This window comes from Equus przewalskii, chromosome 13 (assembly GCF_037783145.1).
Source record: "Equus przewalskii isolate Varuska chromosome 13, EquPr2, whole genome shotgun sequence".
Taxonomy (NCBI): domain Eukaryota; kingdom Metazoa; phylum Chordata; class Mammalia; order Perissodactyla; family Equidae; genus Equus; species Equus przewalskii.
The window spans coordinates 9,966,898-9,985,856 of NC_091843.1; the positions used below are offsets into that span (position 1 = coordinate 9,966,898).

The 18,959-nt window shown below is 52.4% G+C and overlaps 1 protein-coding gene across 1 annotated transcript; it reads right to left on the reverse strand.

Moving 5' to 3' along the window:
• Positions 1-11,724: 11,724 nt before the first annotated feature.
• Positions 11,725-17,218, reverse strand: FOXI1 (forkhead box I1). The gene is made up of 2 exons (XM_070569048.1): positions 16,585-17,218; positions 11,725-15,089 (listed from the first exon to the last, which is right to left on the reverse strand). Exons 1-2 carry the CDS (start codon positions 17,159-17,161, stop codon positions 14,530-14,532), a joined length of 1,137 nt encoding a protein of 378 aa, XP_070425149.1. The 5' UTR covers positions 17,162-17,218; the 3' UTR covers positions 11,725-14,529.
• Between the last annotated feature and the right edge of the window lie 1,741 nt (positions 17,219-18,959).

Sequence of the window (18,959 nt, forward strand, 5' to 3'; positions counted from 1 at the left end):
ATACTGCCAGCTACAGAACCAAATAAAGAGCCAGGCCACCTCATCCATGAAGTTCCCCTTTTAGAAAGTCCTGGGTAACCTAAATAACTGACTGTTTGAATGACCCTGCTTTTCCCTTCCTGTGCTTTAATTCCCACTCTTATGTTTTAAATTCACCAATAAAGTGTGAACCCATAAAACCTTAGACACCTCACCCTCGACTCCAATGAAGGCAGAACCCCAGGTTCACATTCTCTCTCTTCTCTCCACTGGTGACCTCATTGCATGGCCCCAGGGGTGCCATGTAGCCTCTAGGACTTGTGAGTAATAAATATTATTGCAGGAGTGTGTCTTGCAGTCATAATAGGAACCACAAATGATCATCCAGCCACAAGATTGGCTCATGTTGGGGAAATGTCTGTGGGGGCTTGCCACAAGTAGTATAGGCCCATAAGAGCGCCTGTAGGCATTCCTAGTCGATAGCATCATTATCAACAGGCTGAGACAAAACACTGTGAAATTTAGGTCTTTGATCCAGTTTGAGTTAATTTTCATAACTGGTATGAGGTAAAGGTTCAACTTTATTCTTTTTCATGTGGCTGTCCAGTCGTCTCGGTATCATTTGCTGAAAAGACTAGTTTTCCTCCATTGAATGGTCGTTGTACCTTTCTCAAAATGAGTTCACAATAGACGTATGGTTCTTTCAACCCTATTTCATTGGCCCCTGTGTCTATCTTTGTGTCAATACCACTACTGCCTTGATTACCATTGCTTAGTAGTAGGTTTTGAGATCAGAAAGTGTGACTCCTCGTACTTTGCTCTTTTTTTTCAGAATTGTTTTGGCTATTCTCGGTCCCTTCCAGTTCCATACGAATTTTAGAATCAGCTTACCAATTTCTACAAAGAAGTCAGCTGGCAACCTGATAGGGATCACCTTGAATCTGTACATCAGTTTGGAGAGTATTGTCATCTTAACAATGTTACGTTTTCTATCTAGGAACTTGGGAGTATATTCATTCTTGAAGGATATTTTCTTGGGCCTTGTGTTTGTGACCCAGGCAGCCAGTCGACAATGCCGGTTGTGTGCTGTGCATGGGCTGGTTAGAAAATAGTGAGTGGGGCCACCACCGCTGAGTGGGGCCACATTGGTTTCTTTTGGGGTGGTTTGAGCCCTCCGCCTGGGGGCAGGGCAAGGAAGCCAAGCCTTCTCCTTAGCCTCTTATAGAAGGCAGTGTAGAAAATTTCACCAAGTCAAGGATAGGATCCATGCAGGTGACAAGAGACCAAGCTTGCCTGAGTTGATGGCCTGTTATCGCTGTTGGCAACATGTCCTGCAGGTGCTGGCCAACGTACTCCTTCCAGAATGCAAATCACTCAGCAGCCCCCATGGAGCAGACACCTGGAGGGTCTCACAGGAGGGACCACCTGCTCCAGCCAGACACAGATGGGGTCAGCCCCTCTGGGGAAAGGAACGGGAGGGAGCTGCCATTTCAATCAACTGTCAAGGGCAGGAGCAGGTCTGACACTTGACCTCCAGCAACTCAGGGTTGCTCAAATGTGGTTGCTCAAGCATTACTTTTGCTTGTTTTTCTTTTGTTTTTAGCCATAATCACATGTTACCTATACTATCATTCGCTTAATGTTTTTTCTGTAAATTGATTCATTTTTTCTAAAATAAATTTAGTTAAAAGGAAACTTTATGTCATTACTTTGGAAAGTGAACCAGCATCATTTGCTATAGAGAGAAGGTAATTGCAAAAGTAAATACAATAAAGCATGCTGCTATTCGGTTATCACTGGATATCATTTCCTCACAGGGCTTTGAGCCTTTGTGAGAAGGGAGATTAGCCGGCATTAGGGAGGTGCTGCAGGCGTACTGCACCAGACCGGGATTTCTCCTGGGCTGACCCAGGCCTGAACAGAGAAAGGAAAAGCTTTCTGCCCCGGGTCAGTGTCATTGAAAGCCTTGCCCACGAGTCACCTAGAATCATCCTGTGTAGGCTGGCACCTTGCCCGCCACATGCTCCCAAATGCTGCCGCACCTCATGCAGTCCCCATGGTCACTTGCGGAATCGGTGCGGAGGGCAATATGACCATCATTATGTATGTGAGAAACTGGAGGCCTGAGTTGTCCAAGAACAGGGGCAGGAGCCAGCGTTTAGACTGGGGCTGTCGCTTTCCAAAATACACAATCGTTTATCGTCTACCGTGTCCTCTCCCCAAGAAGTCCAGCTTCAGGGACACTGGCATGGAAGACCTGGATTCAAGGGCTGTCTCTGGGTTCTAAGGCCCCAAGTTCATTCCGTGTCTCTTTTTGCATCAGTAATTTCTCTCCCACATAGTCTGGACCGAACTGTGTCCCCTCTGAATTCATTTGTTGAGGCCCTTATCCCCAGTGTGATTGTGTTTGGAGACAGGGCTTTTAGGAAGTAATTAAGGTTAAATGAGTTCATAAGGGTGGGGTCCTAACCCGATAAGAACAATGGCCTTACAAGAAGAGGAGGAGACACAAGAGATGTCTCTCTCCCTGCCATGTGAGGACACAGCGAGAAGGTGACCATCTGCAAGCCAGGAAGAGGGAGCTCTCACCAGAACCGACCCTGCTGGCCCCCTGATCTTGGACTTCCAGCCTCCAGAACTGTGAGAAACAAATTTCTGTTGTTTAAGGCCCCCAGTGTGTGATACTTTGCAATGGCAGCTTGAGCAGACCAAATTAGGGGGATTTTGGCATCTCTATCGTCATCGCGATGCTCTCACTGACTCTCTGTGACAGCGCAGACAGCTCGCAGAGCCACCTGGCCCCTTGAACCTGCTCTGTCACTAACGTAAGGGCTCAGCCTCTCTGTGCCTGTCATCTGGGAAACGTAGAGAATTTGCTTCCCGTCTGCCTCTCAGGGCTCTTTGGGGCATCAAAATATGCTCAGGGACATAAAACAGACAGTCAAAGCTAAAGGGAGCTTAGAGCTCATTTTGTCCTGCCCTTTCCTCTTCTAGGTGAGTAAATGGAGGTTCCTAAGGCCTGGACCGCATTAAACAGATCACAGGCCAAAACTCGGGCTCGGGGAATCTCCCAGTCCAATGTTCTCTCCAGGGCCCACAACGAAAGTAAAAGCCGCTGGAGAAGGTAAGACTAGCACTCTTTGTAGGGGCAGCAGAAGAAAGAATCATCTGTGTCTGCACTCACCCTGACGGTGCCATCTTCCTATGGATTCACAGGGCTGGTGGTAAAGATGGCCGGTTATGGTCTCTTCCCACAGCTGTCCCTGGATTAGCCATTCCTCCCCCATCCCTCTGCTCCAGGTCTGATAGCAGGGTCATTGTTCCTGCTTGTCCCAGATCCAAGAGAGCAGCTTGTGTCCCTGTCACATTAAACCCCAGAAGAAAATGCCCTCGCCACCCTTCATTATTCCAGGAAAACTGCCTGCCTAAAGACGGTCCATCTTGGATTGTGGCATTGTTTATTTCCAAACACAGTTCCCTTCAAAATGCATGGCGTATTCGAAATAAATAGCCATCTTCACTGTCTTCTCCCCAGAGATGAGGCAGATTGAGAAAACAGGCAGGACAGGGCCCAGCTGGGACAGAGGACCAGATCCCAGAATACAGCAGGATGGAAGAACCTTGGTCAGGCATGTCTGGGTGTCTGGCACCCGACAATTTGTTCTGAGCTCCTCAGTCTTTGCTAGGAGGCAAGTGCTATCATAGACATTATTACTACTGTCATCCCTATTATTTTTATTTTGGGGAAGACCTTGAACATCCGAGCCACATAGACCTGGGCATAAGTCTTGCCTCTGTGGGAATGGAGCAAAACATCTCTAAGACACCTTTCCTTACCTGTCAAATAGTGATAATAGTGCCTACCTCACGGGATTTTCATATCTCGCTTACAACAGGTGCTTAAAACATAACAGCTGCTAATGTAAGCCCTTGTCTGTACTGACACTTTCTAGAGCTTTCTAAAGCACTTTCACATCCAATATCAAACTCCCGCTCACTTTACAGGAGGGGAGGTGGAGGCTTGGAGGGAGAGTGGGTGGGTCGAGGGGCACAGTGTTAGGTGGCGGGGTGACGCTTGCAGCTGTGGCTATGGATGAAGGGACAGCTGTGAGCCGGCTCTCTTCCCGGGTCCCTCCATCACAGGGAGCAGCAGCAATGGCTCTCCCACTCTGTCTTCCTGCGTCTTTCCACCAAGGTTAAGCTGGCAGTTAGTTGTCCACGGGAAATTTAACCCTGAGGCATGCCTGGGTCAAAGAGCTTGAGAGACCTGCCTCATTTATTTCCTCCGGCACTTTGTGCCAGGAGCTCTGAGGACTGTTCTGGATCCTGGGGGCTGGAGTTGAGGAGGAGGGTCCCCAGGAGCCGTAGGGCTCTGGGAGGAGCTGGCAATAGTGCTGGTCCACGTTGGGACGGTATAGGTCCTCAGAAGCTCAGTGACCACGTGCTGAAGTTGCGTGACTTGTGAAGGCACAGAGGTTATGGAGTGGTCTGCAGCCTCCTCACAGGCGGGACTGATGAGATCCCGAAGGCAGTCAGTTCCTCCTGGCCAGGATGCAGAAGGCAGGCAGGTGTGCCTGGGTGAGGAACGCCCCCATGTCACTTCCCCTGTTCTCCTTGTCTGTGGCCTCTGGTCATTAGATGGGAAGGAACACACATGTGCATAGCATAACCCAAATTTTACATCCATTTCCTCATTGCTGGGCCTTTCAAGACCAAGAGCTGCAGGTGGGAATGAGAGAGGACCACTCAGAAAGACAGATTGTCCTGACCACCTCCTGTGTGCAGGCATTTGCACGTCCATGTTCTCATTTAATTCTCAAAACAGCCTTGAAGTCTATGACAGTGGAGAATTAGTGTCTTAGACTGTGAACTCTGGAATCCCTGCTCTACCATTTACTAGCCAGTGATCTCGGGCAAGTTATAGTCTCTGATTCTTGGTTTCCTTGTCTTTAAAATTAGGCTGACAATAATTCAAGGGTTTGTCGTACAGGTTAAATGGCGTCCTACGTAACAAGTACCTCACAGAGCGTCTGGTGCATATCTAGTACCCAACAAATGTGAGTTGCCTGACTCTGCTCTAAGCCACACAGTGAGTCCCTTCCCTGAGCAGACACGGGCAGCAGGTGGCCCTCTCAGATCTTCCTGAGAGCGAATCTCTATTTCCAAAGCAGATGGTAAGCACCGGGGCAGCAGAGGCAATACTGTCCCCCACGGTCCAGTGGTTTCTGGGTCCAAGAAGCACAGGATTAAGCTCTTCCCCATCACCTGTCCTCCAATACCGGAAGCGTCTGCAGAAGGAGACTCGCCATTGGTCGCCTCAAGGACTGCTCTGTAGCATCTGGTACCAGAGGGGAGGGGGCCCCTTGTAACAAGGGTTTGCTAACAAAGGCCCTTTGACCTCTGTAAGCAGACCCTCAGGCCCCAGGCAGGACGACGTGTTAAGGTGGCCCATCATCAAGGGTTATGGAATTATAGTTCCCTGGGCATAGCGCCAACATTGCCAAGTCTGGGGGGTATACTGTGTTGAATCGCACCTCCCCCAAAATTCTTGTCCACTCAGAACTACAGAATGTGACAGTATTTGGAAATAGGATGTTTGCAGATGTAATTAGTAAAGTTAAGATGAGATTTTACTGGGCCCTCATCTCAGCTTCAAAAATAAAATTCCCAGAAGAGAAATTAAGTCAAAAGAGATTCACATTAGACATTTTCATGCACACTGTCAAAATTGTCCTTAAGAAAGATTGCTTCACCTTGTTCTCTCACCAAGAACGTACGAGACGAGGGCAGTCATTCCCTCATTTTCTTGTCCTCGACAGCTTAAGGTGTTGTTAACATGCATGTGAAGTGGATATATCATTGTTTTCTTTTGCATTTCTTTGATCATTAGTGAGACTGGGCATCTTTTCATATGTTTACTATCTACTTGCATTTCTTCTTTGGTGAAAATAGATTTGAGAAAGTCTTTAACTTACTAATGTGTCAGAGATCTTCCTATTTTAAGGTTATTGAAGTTTTGACACATATGCTGTAATATTTCCCTCCATTCCTGTTCACTTTCCTACTCTGTTGGTGGAGGCTTTGCCATACAGATCCCTCTCATTTGTATGTGGTCGACTTTGAAAATTGTTCTCTCACAGTTACTGCCTGAGTTCTCATGCACGGCGGGGGCTTCCACCTGAGCTATGTTCTAGGAACTCAGGTTTCCCCCTAATGCAGGAGGGATGATGGCACCAGCCTTCCAACGTCAGCAGTGTGACTCCCAATGTCACTCTCCCGCTTGCAACCTTGCAACCAGAGGCTCCTGGACACAGTGGGGAGGAAGAGTGAGCTCCTTAGCTGGATTCAGGCCCCCGCCACCCCATCCCTGCTGCCCTGCTTCCTTTGCATCCTGAACTCCTGCCGGCATGGAGCACGTGCATCTCCCTCTGTCTCCAGGCCTTTGTGCATTCGCTACCTCTGCCAGCAGTACTCATTCCTTTTCCTTTCCCCAGGAGAAATCCTACTGGACCTTGAGGACTGAGCTCAGGTGTCGTGGACTCCAGGGAGCCTGCTGCCCCCTCCCCTGTGTCAGGTGCCTCCTCTGTGAACAGGCCACAGGAGCTGTGCGAAGGGGTGTGCTTGTCTGTCTCTCCACCAGCCCACGAGCCCCTGGAGGGTGGGACTGTGTGTCTCTCACTATTAAATCTCCAAATCCTGACAGGGTGCTGGGCACATCGCAGCTGCTAGATAGACATTTGGTGAAGAAAAGGACTGACTCGTGAATGAGTTTTAGGCCCACACGGTGTCAATGTCCTCCAGCCAAAGGCCACCAGGGACACAGCTGTGGTTGAACAAGTTGGGTTTATTACTTATTACAGCCAGGGGGAGAATCAACACGGGCATCTCAGTGAGAGGGTATTAGAAAGGACTTCAAGGATTTGGGCTTATATTAGCTATTTTAGGGAAAGTTTAAGGAAATAGGGGTTTTTTTTGCCCTGGGCTAGATGCTGTCAGGAAGTGGGGTAATCTAAGACTGGGCATCTCAGTAAATCTTATCTGGACGGAGAGGTGACAAGACTGTGGCTGCAGCTGTAACTGATGAAGAAGCAGGAGCCCCTCCTATGAGCCGGGTTGGGGGCTGTTTGGTCATTTTTCCGGCCTGAGCAGTGTGTGTGTTTTGTCTGAGCTCACACATGATTGCAGAGGGGTCTCATCTGTGTCTTGATCCATTGTGGTAGCAGAGTGGGCTTGTCTGATTGGATGTTCTGAGAAATTGTTTATGCTCAACCAGGCCTAGCTGCGAGGGTCGGGCCAGCTCCTGGAGGGGTTGAGGCTCAGGGAAATGATGTCACTTGCCCTAGGTCTCCAGCAGGTAAAAAACCAAATCAGGATTTGAACCCAGTTCTGTCTAGATCTAAACCTATGTTCTTTTTCTTTATTTCTTTTATCCTCTTTTCTTCCAAAGCCTGCCAGCTGGAAATGGTGAGTATGAGCCTTCTGTGTTTGGCACAAACATGGGGCAATCCCCCTTCTCCTCCCAACTCAGAGTAAAGTTATCTAGACAAGCTGGGAAAGGGGTAGCAAGCAGCAGCTTTTTATTGTTCTTATCTTTGATCCTCTTTCTTCCAACAGACACAGGCCCAGAGTTAAACCCAGTCATTACTAGACAAACAGCCACTTGACTCTCTTTGGGAAGGACTGGCAGTAACTTGGGGATAAGTCATGACTAAGATTAATCTTGAGAGTCTGTTGAGCTCCCTCTCCCCCAATGTCTCAGAGAGAATTGGGAGTGCTGGACCAGCCCGCACAGATGGGAGCTCGGGGTGCTGAGCAATTAGAAATTCCTCCTGGAGATGAATAGATGCAAAGGATTAATGTCATTCATTCATTCATTCAACATTCACCAGGCACATTCACCATCCCAGGGACTATGCCAAGTACCAAGAAAGCCATCAAGACCTGGCTCCTTCCCTCGGTGCTCACGATCTATAGGAAGCCAGACAAGTAGGGAGAAAATGGCGACCCGTGGGAAGGGTCTCATGCTCTAAGAACACACAGGGCTGGACCGCTGCTGCTCAGGATGGCTTCTTGAAGCAAGGGGCTTCTTAGACAAGAACCAAAGGCTGGGCATGGAAAAGGAGGGATTGGCGAAGAAGCAAGGAGACCCTGGCAGAGAGAATGGTCTCTGGAAAAGCCCAGAGACGAGATGGCAACAGCAGGAATGTGGGAGCACCAGCATTTTGGGGCAGGGGAGTTTGGGGTGGGAACTTATTGGCGTTTCTACCAGCGGTGTGCTGGAGCCCGCTCACACTGGCTCATAAGAGCGGATTGATTTGTTTTGGGGAGTTTTATGAACCAGTTGTTGAACATAGCCGCTATTTAAAATTAAATTAAATTAAATTGCAGTTAAAGAATTCATATTTAAAACAAAGGGAATAAACTCATCACTTCCCAATTATTTTACTACATTTTACTATTATCTATGCTTTTGATGTTATTTACATCTACTATATCTGTATGGGGGAAATAAAGTTTAATGTTGAGCTCCTGCGTGAATCTTCCCGACTCTGCCTTGGGTCATATGGATCGCTTGAAATCCGCCATGAAGGGAGTATTTGTGCCATGGAAATGGGCAGACACTACAAATCTGGGCCTCTCCTTTTTTCTCCCCAAAGCCAGTTGTTAAACTTTTACCAGCACACAACTGAGTTTAATGAACATACATAAAGATGCAGAAATCATGAGTGTGATCGCAATACCTTTTCCTAAACTGAACGTATCGTGTGTCTAGCACCCAGAAGCCCCCTCACACCCTCTTCCTGTCGCTAGCACCCTCTCCCCCGCATACCCACAAGGGTACTCACTATCCTGACCTCCCCAACCCTCTTAGGACTCTACAGAGGGCTTCTGCCAGCCCCTCCTTCCCACAGCCCCTCTTGCACATTTTGGGGTTAGCACTTGGGTATTTATTTTCTCACTACCCTGTTTTAAATATTTTTACATTACAGTAAGAATACAGAATCATAGGGAAAGAAATAGAAAACACACATTTGGAAGCCATCTCTCGAGGCAGCTGCCTGCTTACATGGCTTCCCCTGGACAGGCAGAGGGGATCTGAATCCGGTTTGCTCTGATGCCAAGTCCAAGGCCATAACCAGAGAGAGGCAGAGAGCAGAGCGTGAGGTGCTTGTGAGCCATGCAGACGAACATGGACCTGAAGGACATGGGACCACTGCAAAAGGAGGGAGGCACGACAGCCTCGCCCCCTGGGAGGCTCGCTCTCTGCATGGGGAGGGAGAGACTGGAGGCAGGAGACCATCTGGAGGCTATCCCTGAGCAGGAATGCAGAGATGACGGTGGCCGGAGCTGGGGCAACATCTTTCTGAAGCCCATCAGCCCCCATATCATTGTTCCAGAGTCCGTGGAGAGAAAACCGTCTGTACAGTTAGAAGAGGAGAGGAAGGCAATTCTGCTCCCTGTAGGGATACTGTCTCCTAATTCCCAGATCACAGGTCTTTCCCAGCACGCAGGGAAGAGCACCAGCTCTGGAGCCAGGCCTACCTGTGTCTGAGGTCTGCCTCTGGTACTCACTAGCTGTGCGAGCTTGGAAAAGTTACTTAACTTCTCTGAACATTGGTTTACCTTTGTACCAAATTCAAACAACTGTAGCTGCAGCCTCAGAGCTTGTTGTGGTCATTACTAATCTGTGGAAGTGCTTAGGTCGTAGTAAGCGCTCAATAAACTTTAAACAATGCTGGGGCATCAGAGGCCTGAGCTCGAAGAAAGACAAGAGAGTTTCCCAAATGGCTGCCCTGCTGTCAGGACAACCCTGCATTCTCGTTCCTCTGGGAGCCAAGGTCAGTCAGCCTGGGGTCCTGGCAGCTTCTGCAAAGGAGCCTCACACATCCAAGGGGCTCTTGGGGGCCCTCAGGGAAGAGGAAGGCAGCGGGTGGTGCCTGCAATGTTACAATACTTCCGCCCATTGGAGCCTCAAAGGAAGCCCTGAGTTGAGAAGGTCAAGTCCACAGAATTTTCACCGCAGCCCTGAGGAGAGACTCCCAGGCAAGTTAGCAGGAAAAGCCACTCAGCCCCTCTCCTCCGGGGCTGGAGGGAAGCAGGGGACAGTGGACAGTGTCTGCGTGCAGGGCAGGGGCTGAGCTGTGCCTTCCACAGGACAGGGCTTGGACCCCAGTCTGTTTGTGGCTGGCATGGCCCCTCCCGATTGGGGTGCTGTGTCCCCACGTCCCTCCAGCGAGAAGACTCGGATGGACTCGTTCAACAGCAGGCCTCACACTGCCCACTTCTACCAGGTATGTGATTTATCATATGGATAAATCATATGAGATTTATCCTGTGGACCGGGGTCCAAGTCTCTGCGCCACTCCCTTTCACATGAGAAATTGAGGTGTGCTTCCTAGACCTCGCACCGTTTCTTCAGAAGTCGAATGGACATGACAGAAGCACACTAACCTGACAGGGCTGTTGCAGAGATGACCTGCGACAGCCCTGTGCTGGAAGGCCCCCAGTGCCTGACGCAGGGCAGGGCTCAGCAAACGCGCCAGCTCCTCTGCAGCCCTCTTTCCCTCTCCTCAGGCTCTGCTCCCTCCCCCATCTCTGCCTCCTCTCTGCACCAGACCCTCCAGGGGGCGAAAGAACACCTCGATGAATCCCCACTTGCTTGGTGTTAGCATTTCAGAATATCGGGAAATTTATTTTTCTGACTCTCGTGCTCTAGATAAGCTGCTGTTCTCACACTGAACCACATTAACATGTTTCTAATGGTGCCGCCTAGGGGCCATGCCCAAACAGCATGGGCTCAGCCTGGGTCTGGTGTCACTGGAGGACCAGTCATGCGGTGGGGGGTCACAGAACAACATGGCGGGTCTCTTGTACCCTGTCATTGGAGGAGCTGGTTTCTGCAACGCAGGACTGGGCTGACAGTGTGTTCACAATACTTGAAGCTAAGCATAATGACAAAAAAATCACCTAATATTCCTCCCCCACCAGACGAAGACTGTTAATATTTTGCAGGTGGTGTGTCTGGACTTTTCCCCTTGCAGTTTTATCTATTAGAATTAATGGGATTATTATATCATCCTATATTATACACATATGTTCTGCTTCGAGGCATGCTTTCCCCTCACATAACTGGGAAATTGAGACGCTCTCAGGGCTGGGGGATTGGAGTCAGGTGGGTGAGGGGAGTGTATGAACCAGTGATTTGGGGACCTCTTTCCACTGTCACTTCGACAATCCTTCGGCTCCAGTCTCACCCCCTCCATGCAGCCTCCCTGGGCTCTCCAACACCCAGGAAGCCCTCTTCTTAGACCTTTATTGGTGTTGGGGACATGTCCTCACTGTACAGCCCAACTGTAGGAGGCTAATAAGTGCCTAAGTCCACGCATCCCACGGCACACAGAACGAACGCTGGGTGGACAACCAGTCCTCTTTCCTCCGTCCCTCCTTCCCTCACCTTCTTCCTTCCCTCCCTCTCTCCGGTTCTCATTTCTTCTCAGAGGAAGAGAACCTTAAGACACAGCCCACGGCAGCTGAGCGGGGCCACCCCCTTCTAGACCTGGGTCCCACCCTCCTGTGCACCCCGGGCGCCTCTCGCACCTCCCTGCCTGGGAGCTCCTGGCGCTGCTTCCAGGAACTCCATGAGTCACAGGAGAGGGTTGGCAGGTTTCTGTGTTGTCAGAGCCCTGCAGGCATTCCTTTTACTGCCGTGCCCACTAAAGCCTGGGCTGAAGAAGAATGGAGACCTGGCTGTTGTGGACCTTGGTTCTAAATCGCCATCTCCCTCTGGGCCTGGCTGGTCTCTGGCTGGGCCCCTTCACACCCAGGGTCTTGCCCACAGTGCACCCAGGTCAGACCCGGCGCGGGGAAAGGGGTGGGGCTCGAAGAGCAGCCAGTGAGATTAACAATGGAGAGGGGGTGTTGCAGGGTCAGTTTGGGTAAATTTGGTGGCAGTGGGATCTAGTGTGACAAAAAATCCTGGTCTGGGCTGCAGGGACCTGCATTTTAACTCTGCCTCTGACCCCAGCTCCGGGTGAGACTTGTGGAGTCCCCTCCTCTCCCAGACTCAGCTTTCCTTTCTGTGCAGCAAGGGGTCAGCCTACTCTGAGTTTCCCAAGGCTTTTTATGGTCTGACACTGTACCCCTTCCCTTTACGCCCCTCCGCCACCAGCGCATCTGCCTCTACATGGGCCGGGAGAAGTCTGCTCCCCACGGGAAGGGATCCCCCAAGAAAGACTCCGAGGGGTTTCTAAGGAGGCCCTGCTTTTTCTTTTCTCAGTTTTCCTGATTTTGCTGTCTCGTGGGAAGTCCTGGGCACCTGAGGGCTCAGTGCGGCAGATAAGAATTTCAGCCATGGTATCAATGGATCTGCCATGTTTGAATCCTGGCTGTGAGTCCTTGATCAATTTACGGCATCTCTCGAGGCCCCAGTTTTCTCACCTATAAAATGGAGAGATAAATAGTATGGATTGTGTTGGATTATTTTGAGGATTAAACGCAATGAAGCAGATCAAGTCCTAACTCAGTGCCTGGCACAGAGTAAATGTGCAATGAGTGCCATCGTCGTCATCATCATCATCATCATTATTGTTATTGCTGTTATTTACCACCTGCCCTCTGTTCCTTCGGGGAAAGCAAGCCTCCCACCTGGGTCTGAGTAGGCAGCTTAGCACGGCCTGTGCAGGTGGCCAGGGCACCCTGTGTGCACGCCCGAGGAGGGGACTCCAACCAGAATCCTCCAGCTTCCGCGCACAGGGCCTCCAGCACGCACTGTGCCAGGACCCCAGTGAATCGCAGCGTACACACTCGTGGGCCCTTGTGAGGATAAAGGAGCTCCCAGATGCACAGCACTTGGCCCAGTGCCAGCCCACAGCCTCAGTGAGTTGCGGCCAACAGTACTGCTGTCATTGCCGCTAGGATCAGCTGCATCTAAGGCTGTACTGCTGCGTGGTGAGGAGCAGGAGTCAGACGGCCTGGGCATGGACTGGCTGTGGACTTCAGGCAAGTTGCTTAACCATCCTGACCCTCAGTTTTCTCCTCTGTATGACAGGACAGTGCCACCCCCTTCATAGTGTCGTTAGGGGGGTTAAAGGACCACAGCACAGTTATGAGGACTGCGTGAAGCTATGAAGCCTGCAATAGGCCCATCCACAGTTTGTGTTCAGTGTAGACGTGTTCCTCCCATGCACCTACCCCACCCTCAGGCTCCTCTCTTTTCCCTGGGGGCCTTTGTCTTGTCTCCACACCAGTGTGAAGGAGGGAAAGAGCCTAGATACCCATTCTTTCTCTGCCTCCTGAGCCCACAGCCTTCAGTTCCGGGCTGTACTTGGCCTCATGTTAAGTTGACCAGCAGAGGAGATAAAACTTACAAGAACGGGCCATGTGCAGTCTTTTTTTTTTTTTTTTTAATTAAAAAGAAAATAAGAAAACAAAAAACACTTCCCAGGTGTGCTGTGATGAAACATCACCGGCATGTAAAGTACATGGAAGAACAAGAGAAAACGCCCAGGAGCTGCCCCCGGCTGGCTGCGTGGTGGGCTGCAGGCCCTCCCTGGAGCCTTGTTTTCTCAGACAGTCACCTCTCCCAGGTGACAGAAAAGGAAGTGCTTATTCGGCCTTGTTTCTCTTGGAAGACTCGGCCGCCTCCAGCTCACTGGTCCATGGCGTGCACACAGGAAGTTGGGCTTTACGAGATTTTGCAGGAGGGCAGTGCTGGGGGGGGTGGGGCGGGTTGGGGTGCACACCACTCCTCTCCCTGCCCTGATCCAGGGCCCCAGGGCTGGGGAAGAGACGTCCCTCTGTGGGGAGAGGCTGGACACACGGTCCTGCAGGGGCATGGGGCTGGGCGTCTGGAATGAAGCCAGCTGGTAGCTTCCCTCCTTGAGTGGAAGCCAAAGGACCCTCCTGCAGGTAAGTTGGGGGCCACGGAATAAGAACTCAGACCAGGACAAGACAGGCCTGGGGCTGGTGCTAAATTCTGTTGACTGGCCGGAAGGCAGTGGGGAGGTTTGGATGTGCTTGCCATAATCAGCTTTCACGTTACGTTTCTTAGCTGCTCACCAATCCCTCCATCCCTGCCTCCGTTGGTCCAAACTGGGGTCACATAGACCCAGACTTGACTCTTGGCTCTGCCACTTGCTAGATTGTATGACCCTGGGAAAGTTACTTAATTTCCTCGAGCCTCAGTTTCCTCATTTGTTAAATGGGGAGGTCCATATGAACCCCAGAGGTGGCTGTAAATAGTAAGTGTGATCACGCCCTCAAAGAGCCTAGGACAGTGCCCAGTAGAGCGTCCATGTGCTCAACAAGTGGCTGCCAGGATTACTGTGATCCACGCACCAGTATTTCCCCTGCAAGGTTGGTGGGTGTGTGTGGACATATGTGTGACAAAAAGAAGCTTTACACAGAGTTCTAGAAGAAGAATGCATCCCCCTGAGCCTCCTGTGTGTGTCTGGGCAGCCCAGAGGTGTCGGAGCACAGGGATGCAGGCACGGAGGACCTTCAGTGCCTTTCTCTGGGGCGTGTCCATCCGGCCTGGGAGCTCTTCTGTTTCTAGACTTCTGTGCCCTCCCTGGGGTAGAGGCCATTGTTCACGTTGATGCTGTTGTAGAAATGAGGGCTGAACTGGTTGAGGACAGAGCCCCCGTAGCCGAGAGCGTTGGTGGGCATGGGGTTGGCCCATTCGCCCCCGCCCCCGTGGCCGCTGAGGTTGGTGAGGGGGGTGTAGGAGCTAAAGTTCAGCAAGTTCTGTCCCATCTTGTCAGTGGGCTCAGGGCTCAGTCCTGGCGTGGCCGCAGGGCGGCTCACGGGGCTCGACCCGCTCACGTAGGCTGTCATGGTGGAGAGGAAGCTGTTGAGGCACGGGGTGCCCGACGGGGGAGGGGAGGGCCGCTTCTCTGGGGAGCTGGTGGTGCCCGGTGAAGTGCTGTCCAGGACGTCCTGGGGCTCCGTGGTCTTGGGGCTGCCGGCCAGGAAAGTGCCCTCCGCTTTCTCCGAGGCCAAGGAGCCAGTACCGGAGGAAACATCCGATTTCCTTTTCCTCTTCCTGCGGAAATTTCCATTGTCGAACATCTTCTCACAGTTGGGGTCCAGGGTCCAGTAATTCCCTTTGCCTGGTGCAAAGAGGGGAGAAGGTAAGTAGAGAGATGGACAAAATGCTCTGCTTCTGTTCCCTTTTTTTGTTGTAAACTAAAAACAAAGGTAATAAATGCAGACAGGGCACAAAAGGAGGGAGCTGAGAAACGGAGGAATTCCACCCACCGCAAACCAGGCACCGCAGCCCCCTTCATCCAAGCCCCCGCCCCCAAGCAGGCCCCCTGGGAGCACAGAGCAGGAGAGGCACAGGCAGGAGGAGTTTGCAGCGCAGTGTCTTTAAGAAGTTCAAGTACTGGGGATGGAGAGGGAGGGCGGGCTTCCGTCTCTGCCCTGAAAGAAAACTCAGGAAACAATTCAGGGCTCCTTGAAAGTCCTGGGCACGGGGTCCGAAGACGGACTTGAGTCCCGGCTTTGCTCCTCACTGACTGAGGGACTTCAAGTGAGCCTCAGTTTCCCAGTCTGAAGAGTGGGGCTGCTGTATGGGTCCCTTCTTCCTCAGGCTGACTGTGAGAAAGGATGGATGCCAGGAGTAAAAGGGTCTTGTAGCTGCGAGCTGCTGGCCCAGGGAAGCCTGCACCTGCCTGCACCCTGCCTGCTTGCCTCTCCGCCCGTGGGGGACACCAGTCCAGTACGGTACCCCTGCCCACCTCTGGGGGACAAATAGTCCTGCCCTTCCCAGCCTCAGAGGAGGCAGAGGTGGGGTCCTCTGAGCCAGACCCTGGCTTTCTGCAGTGGAACAAGAATGGGTTTTAAATCTGGGAAATGGATACGTGACTATATATCGCTCTGTGTACACCTCTGCATTTTAGAAATTCTTCATGAAAAAGGAGGAGTTCACAGGTGTTGGAGAGACTCCACTCAGATTCACGCTCCCTCACTATCGCTTCATCTGTGTCACCCCAGGGGGGCTGTCTCCCCTCAGTGTTATTTCCCTTATCTGTAAAATGGGTTTAATGAGAGCTACCCTGCAGGGTGGATTAAAGGAGATTATGTAACGAGGGCAGGCGGCTCAACGTGGCCCTTAGTGGCTGTTCATCAAAGGTCAGATCTCCCCCAGCAGGTGGGGACACACTTGAGCGTCGTCTAGTCCACTCGCTCACCCCCAAGGCCTTTCTAGGAGCTGGGTGCTGGGGATTCAGATTCATCATAGCAATTACTGCATCCAGGGAGCACTTGTTAGCACCCATTATCTCATGACGCCACCACAAGCCTGCAAGGAGCCACCGTTACCATCCCTGTTATGCACATGGGGAAACTGAGGCCTGGAGATCTAACCTGTCAGCGCCCCAGCCACAGTAGAAACCCAATCTGCCTCCAGGGCCCACATTCTTCTCCACTGCTGACTCCCCTCCACCCCCAGTGTTGGGGGGTACAGCCATATTCAGAACGTTCTAGAATGAGGCATCAGGGAGGAATGAAGTGAGCCTTCCCTGGGGACACCAGTGAGCTGTTGAAGCCACCGCCCTCCTCCACAGGGTGGGGGCCTCCCGCCCACGCTCGCAGCCCCCTTACCAGGGTCATCCTCGTCCCGGGGCACCTTCTTGAAGCAGTCATTGAGCGACAGGTTGTGGCGGATGGAGTTCTGCCAGCCGGCCTTGCTCTTGTTGTAGAAGGGGAAGTTGTCAGCCACGTACTGGTAGATCTGGCTGAGGGTGAGGCGCTTGTCGGGCGCCCCGTGGATGGCCATGGCGATGAGAGCTGAGTAGGAGTAGGGGGGCCGCACCAGCTTCATCAGCTCCTCCTGCGAGGGGATGGGCAGCCAGCCCAGGTCACCACCCCCCAGCCCTGACATGCTGGGCAGCAGCTGCCTCTGCACCCCGTACGCCTGAGGCAGGAAGGGGCTGGCGTTGGTGCCTGGCAGGTAGGGTGGCGGGGTCATGGCCGGCCCGTTGAGCCAGAGGTAGGGGTTGGGGGTGGCCCCGTACTCGCCGCCTCCCTCGAAGGAGGGGGGCCGCTGAGGGCTGGGCACGCCCTGGGGGTGGAAGAAGTTCTCATAGTAAAGATTCATCTCGGGGGGCTCCTGGCCGATGCTGGGGAACTGGGGGCTGCAGCGAGGGGGAGAGGGCGCCTGGAGGTCAAAGGAGCTCATGGTGCGGCTGGGCTGGCCGAGCCACCTGCCTGGCACCTGCACGGGGGAGCTGTCCTGACAGGTGCTCAGCAGGCCCAGCCGCCCACTTATACCCCGCAGGCTTGGCCATCAGGCCCCACCCAGGGGCGGCCACCTGCTGCAGGCCCGCCCCTCCCTCCTCCGTCAGACAGGGACAGCGCTGCACCAAGGGGAGGGGGCCTCCTGACGCTGACGACAGGCTCAGAGGGCATTAGAGCTGAGATGAACCCTGACGGGGCGCCCCTCCTCCTGTGTCCTTCTCTCTCCTCACTTGCTCCTCTCTCTCATCTCCTGCCCTCATCTCCTGTCTCATTTTGTCTCTCTTTCCTCTTTCTCTGCTTCTCCCATTTTTCTCCCCTCCTCTCTGCCCTGCCATCCTCTCTGCGTCTGTTTCTGTTTCCCTCTGTCTTTCTTTCACATTTCCTTTCCCTTCTCTTTGCCTCTTATTTCCTCTCTCTCTCCTTTCTCCTCTAGTTTCTTTCCTACGGGCTGCTCTGGCCACATCTCCCTCCCTTGCTCTGTCTCTGTCTGAGTTGTTTCTAGCTCCTTCCGCTCCTCCGTTTCCCTGCCCTCGCTTCCTCACCATCTCTGCTTCTCTCCTTTCTTTCACTCTCTCTGTCTCACGTTTTCTCTGTGTCTCTTCCCTGTCCTCTCTGTCTCCCTCTGCTTTCCCACCCCGACCCTTCCTTCTCTGCCCCTCACCTCCACTGGACGAGGCACTTTATCAGAAGCCACAGTTTTTGGTCTTTTGAAGGGAAGACACACCTGGAGTTTCCAGGAAAGATCCTGGCCCTGGAGAATCAGGAGAGCAGAGAGGAAAAGGGCATCCAGTTACAGACAGCCTCTCTCCACACACATACACACACACACATGCACACACGCACACACATGCACTGCAGCCAGGCAGAGAAGGAGCCGTGCACAAGGCCCATGGGTTCTCCCAAAGAGCAGCAAGGCTTGTAAAAATAACGACGAAGGAAGAGAATGTAAATGGGACTTCAGGGAAAAACAAGAGAGAACTTGCACCATCCAAGTTTCTTTCTGGCTGCAGGGACAAGGCAGCTCCCAGCTCCTTATCTGATCAAAGTCCTTTCGAGTTTTAGCTTGCAGAGGCCCCGGGGAGCCGAGGCCGGGAGGAGAGCCCTCACCTCCTCCACGGGCCACTCGCCTCACCCATCCCTGCCTCAGACTCCAGAGGCAGGAGCTCCAGCCTGGCCCAGCTCTCCGTGCCCTGTGGCCAGTCCCTCCCCTGCCTGGGCTCCATCTTCCATCTGTAGTTGGAGATGACTTGTCATCCCAGGGGCAGGCCCTCAGTCCTGGGAGTGGGTGGTGGTCCCCTTCTCCAGGGATGGGCAGCTGTCCCCTGAGCAGGCTTCAGTAGCAGCCTGAGACTTCTCTCTGGGATCAGCAGGTTGGAGACAACTTCGAGTCTCTCTGGTCACTGTCCCTCCGACCCTCTCGCCTCTACTTCCTCCTCCCCGTCCAACTTCCTCTCACTTCCTCCAGACCCCATGTATCTTTGAGGCCCAAGAAGGAGGTCGCCTACTGTCCCAGCTGGACAAGATGCTTCTCAGAGGATTCTCCCCTCCTCGCTCTCTGCTCCCCTCCACAGTGGCATCAGGATACCCATGGGAACGTGGACGCCACGGAATGACTCTCAGTGGCAGCATTGTGGTGTCCAGAGGATGAATTTGGGTAAATGGGTGGGAGGGCTGCTCCCAGGCCCTGAGGAACCACCTGTCCCACCATGGAACAGTGAAAGAAGTGATTCTGAAAGGGC

Coding starts and splice junctions, on each gene's coding strand:
- FOXI1 (XM_070569048.1), bottom strand. CDS start 17,161: ATGAGCTCCTTTGACCTCCAGGCGCCCTCTCCCCCTCGCTGCAGCCCC. Junction 15,090..16,584: donor CCGGGACGAGGATGACCCTG/GTAAGGGGGCTG, acceptor TCTTTGCACCAG/GCAAAGGGAATTACTGGACC.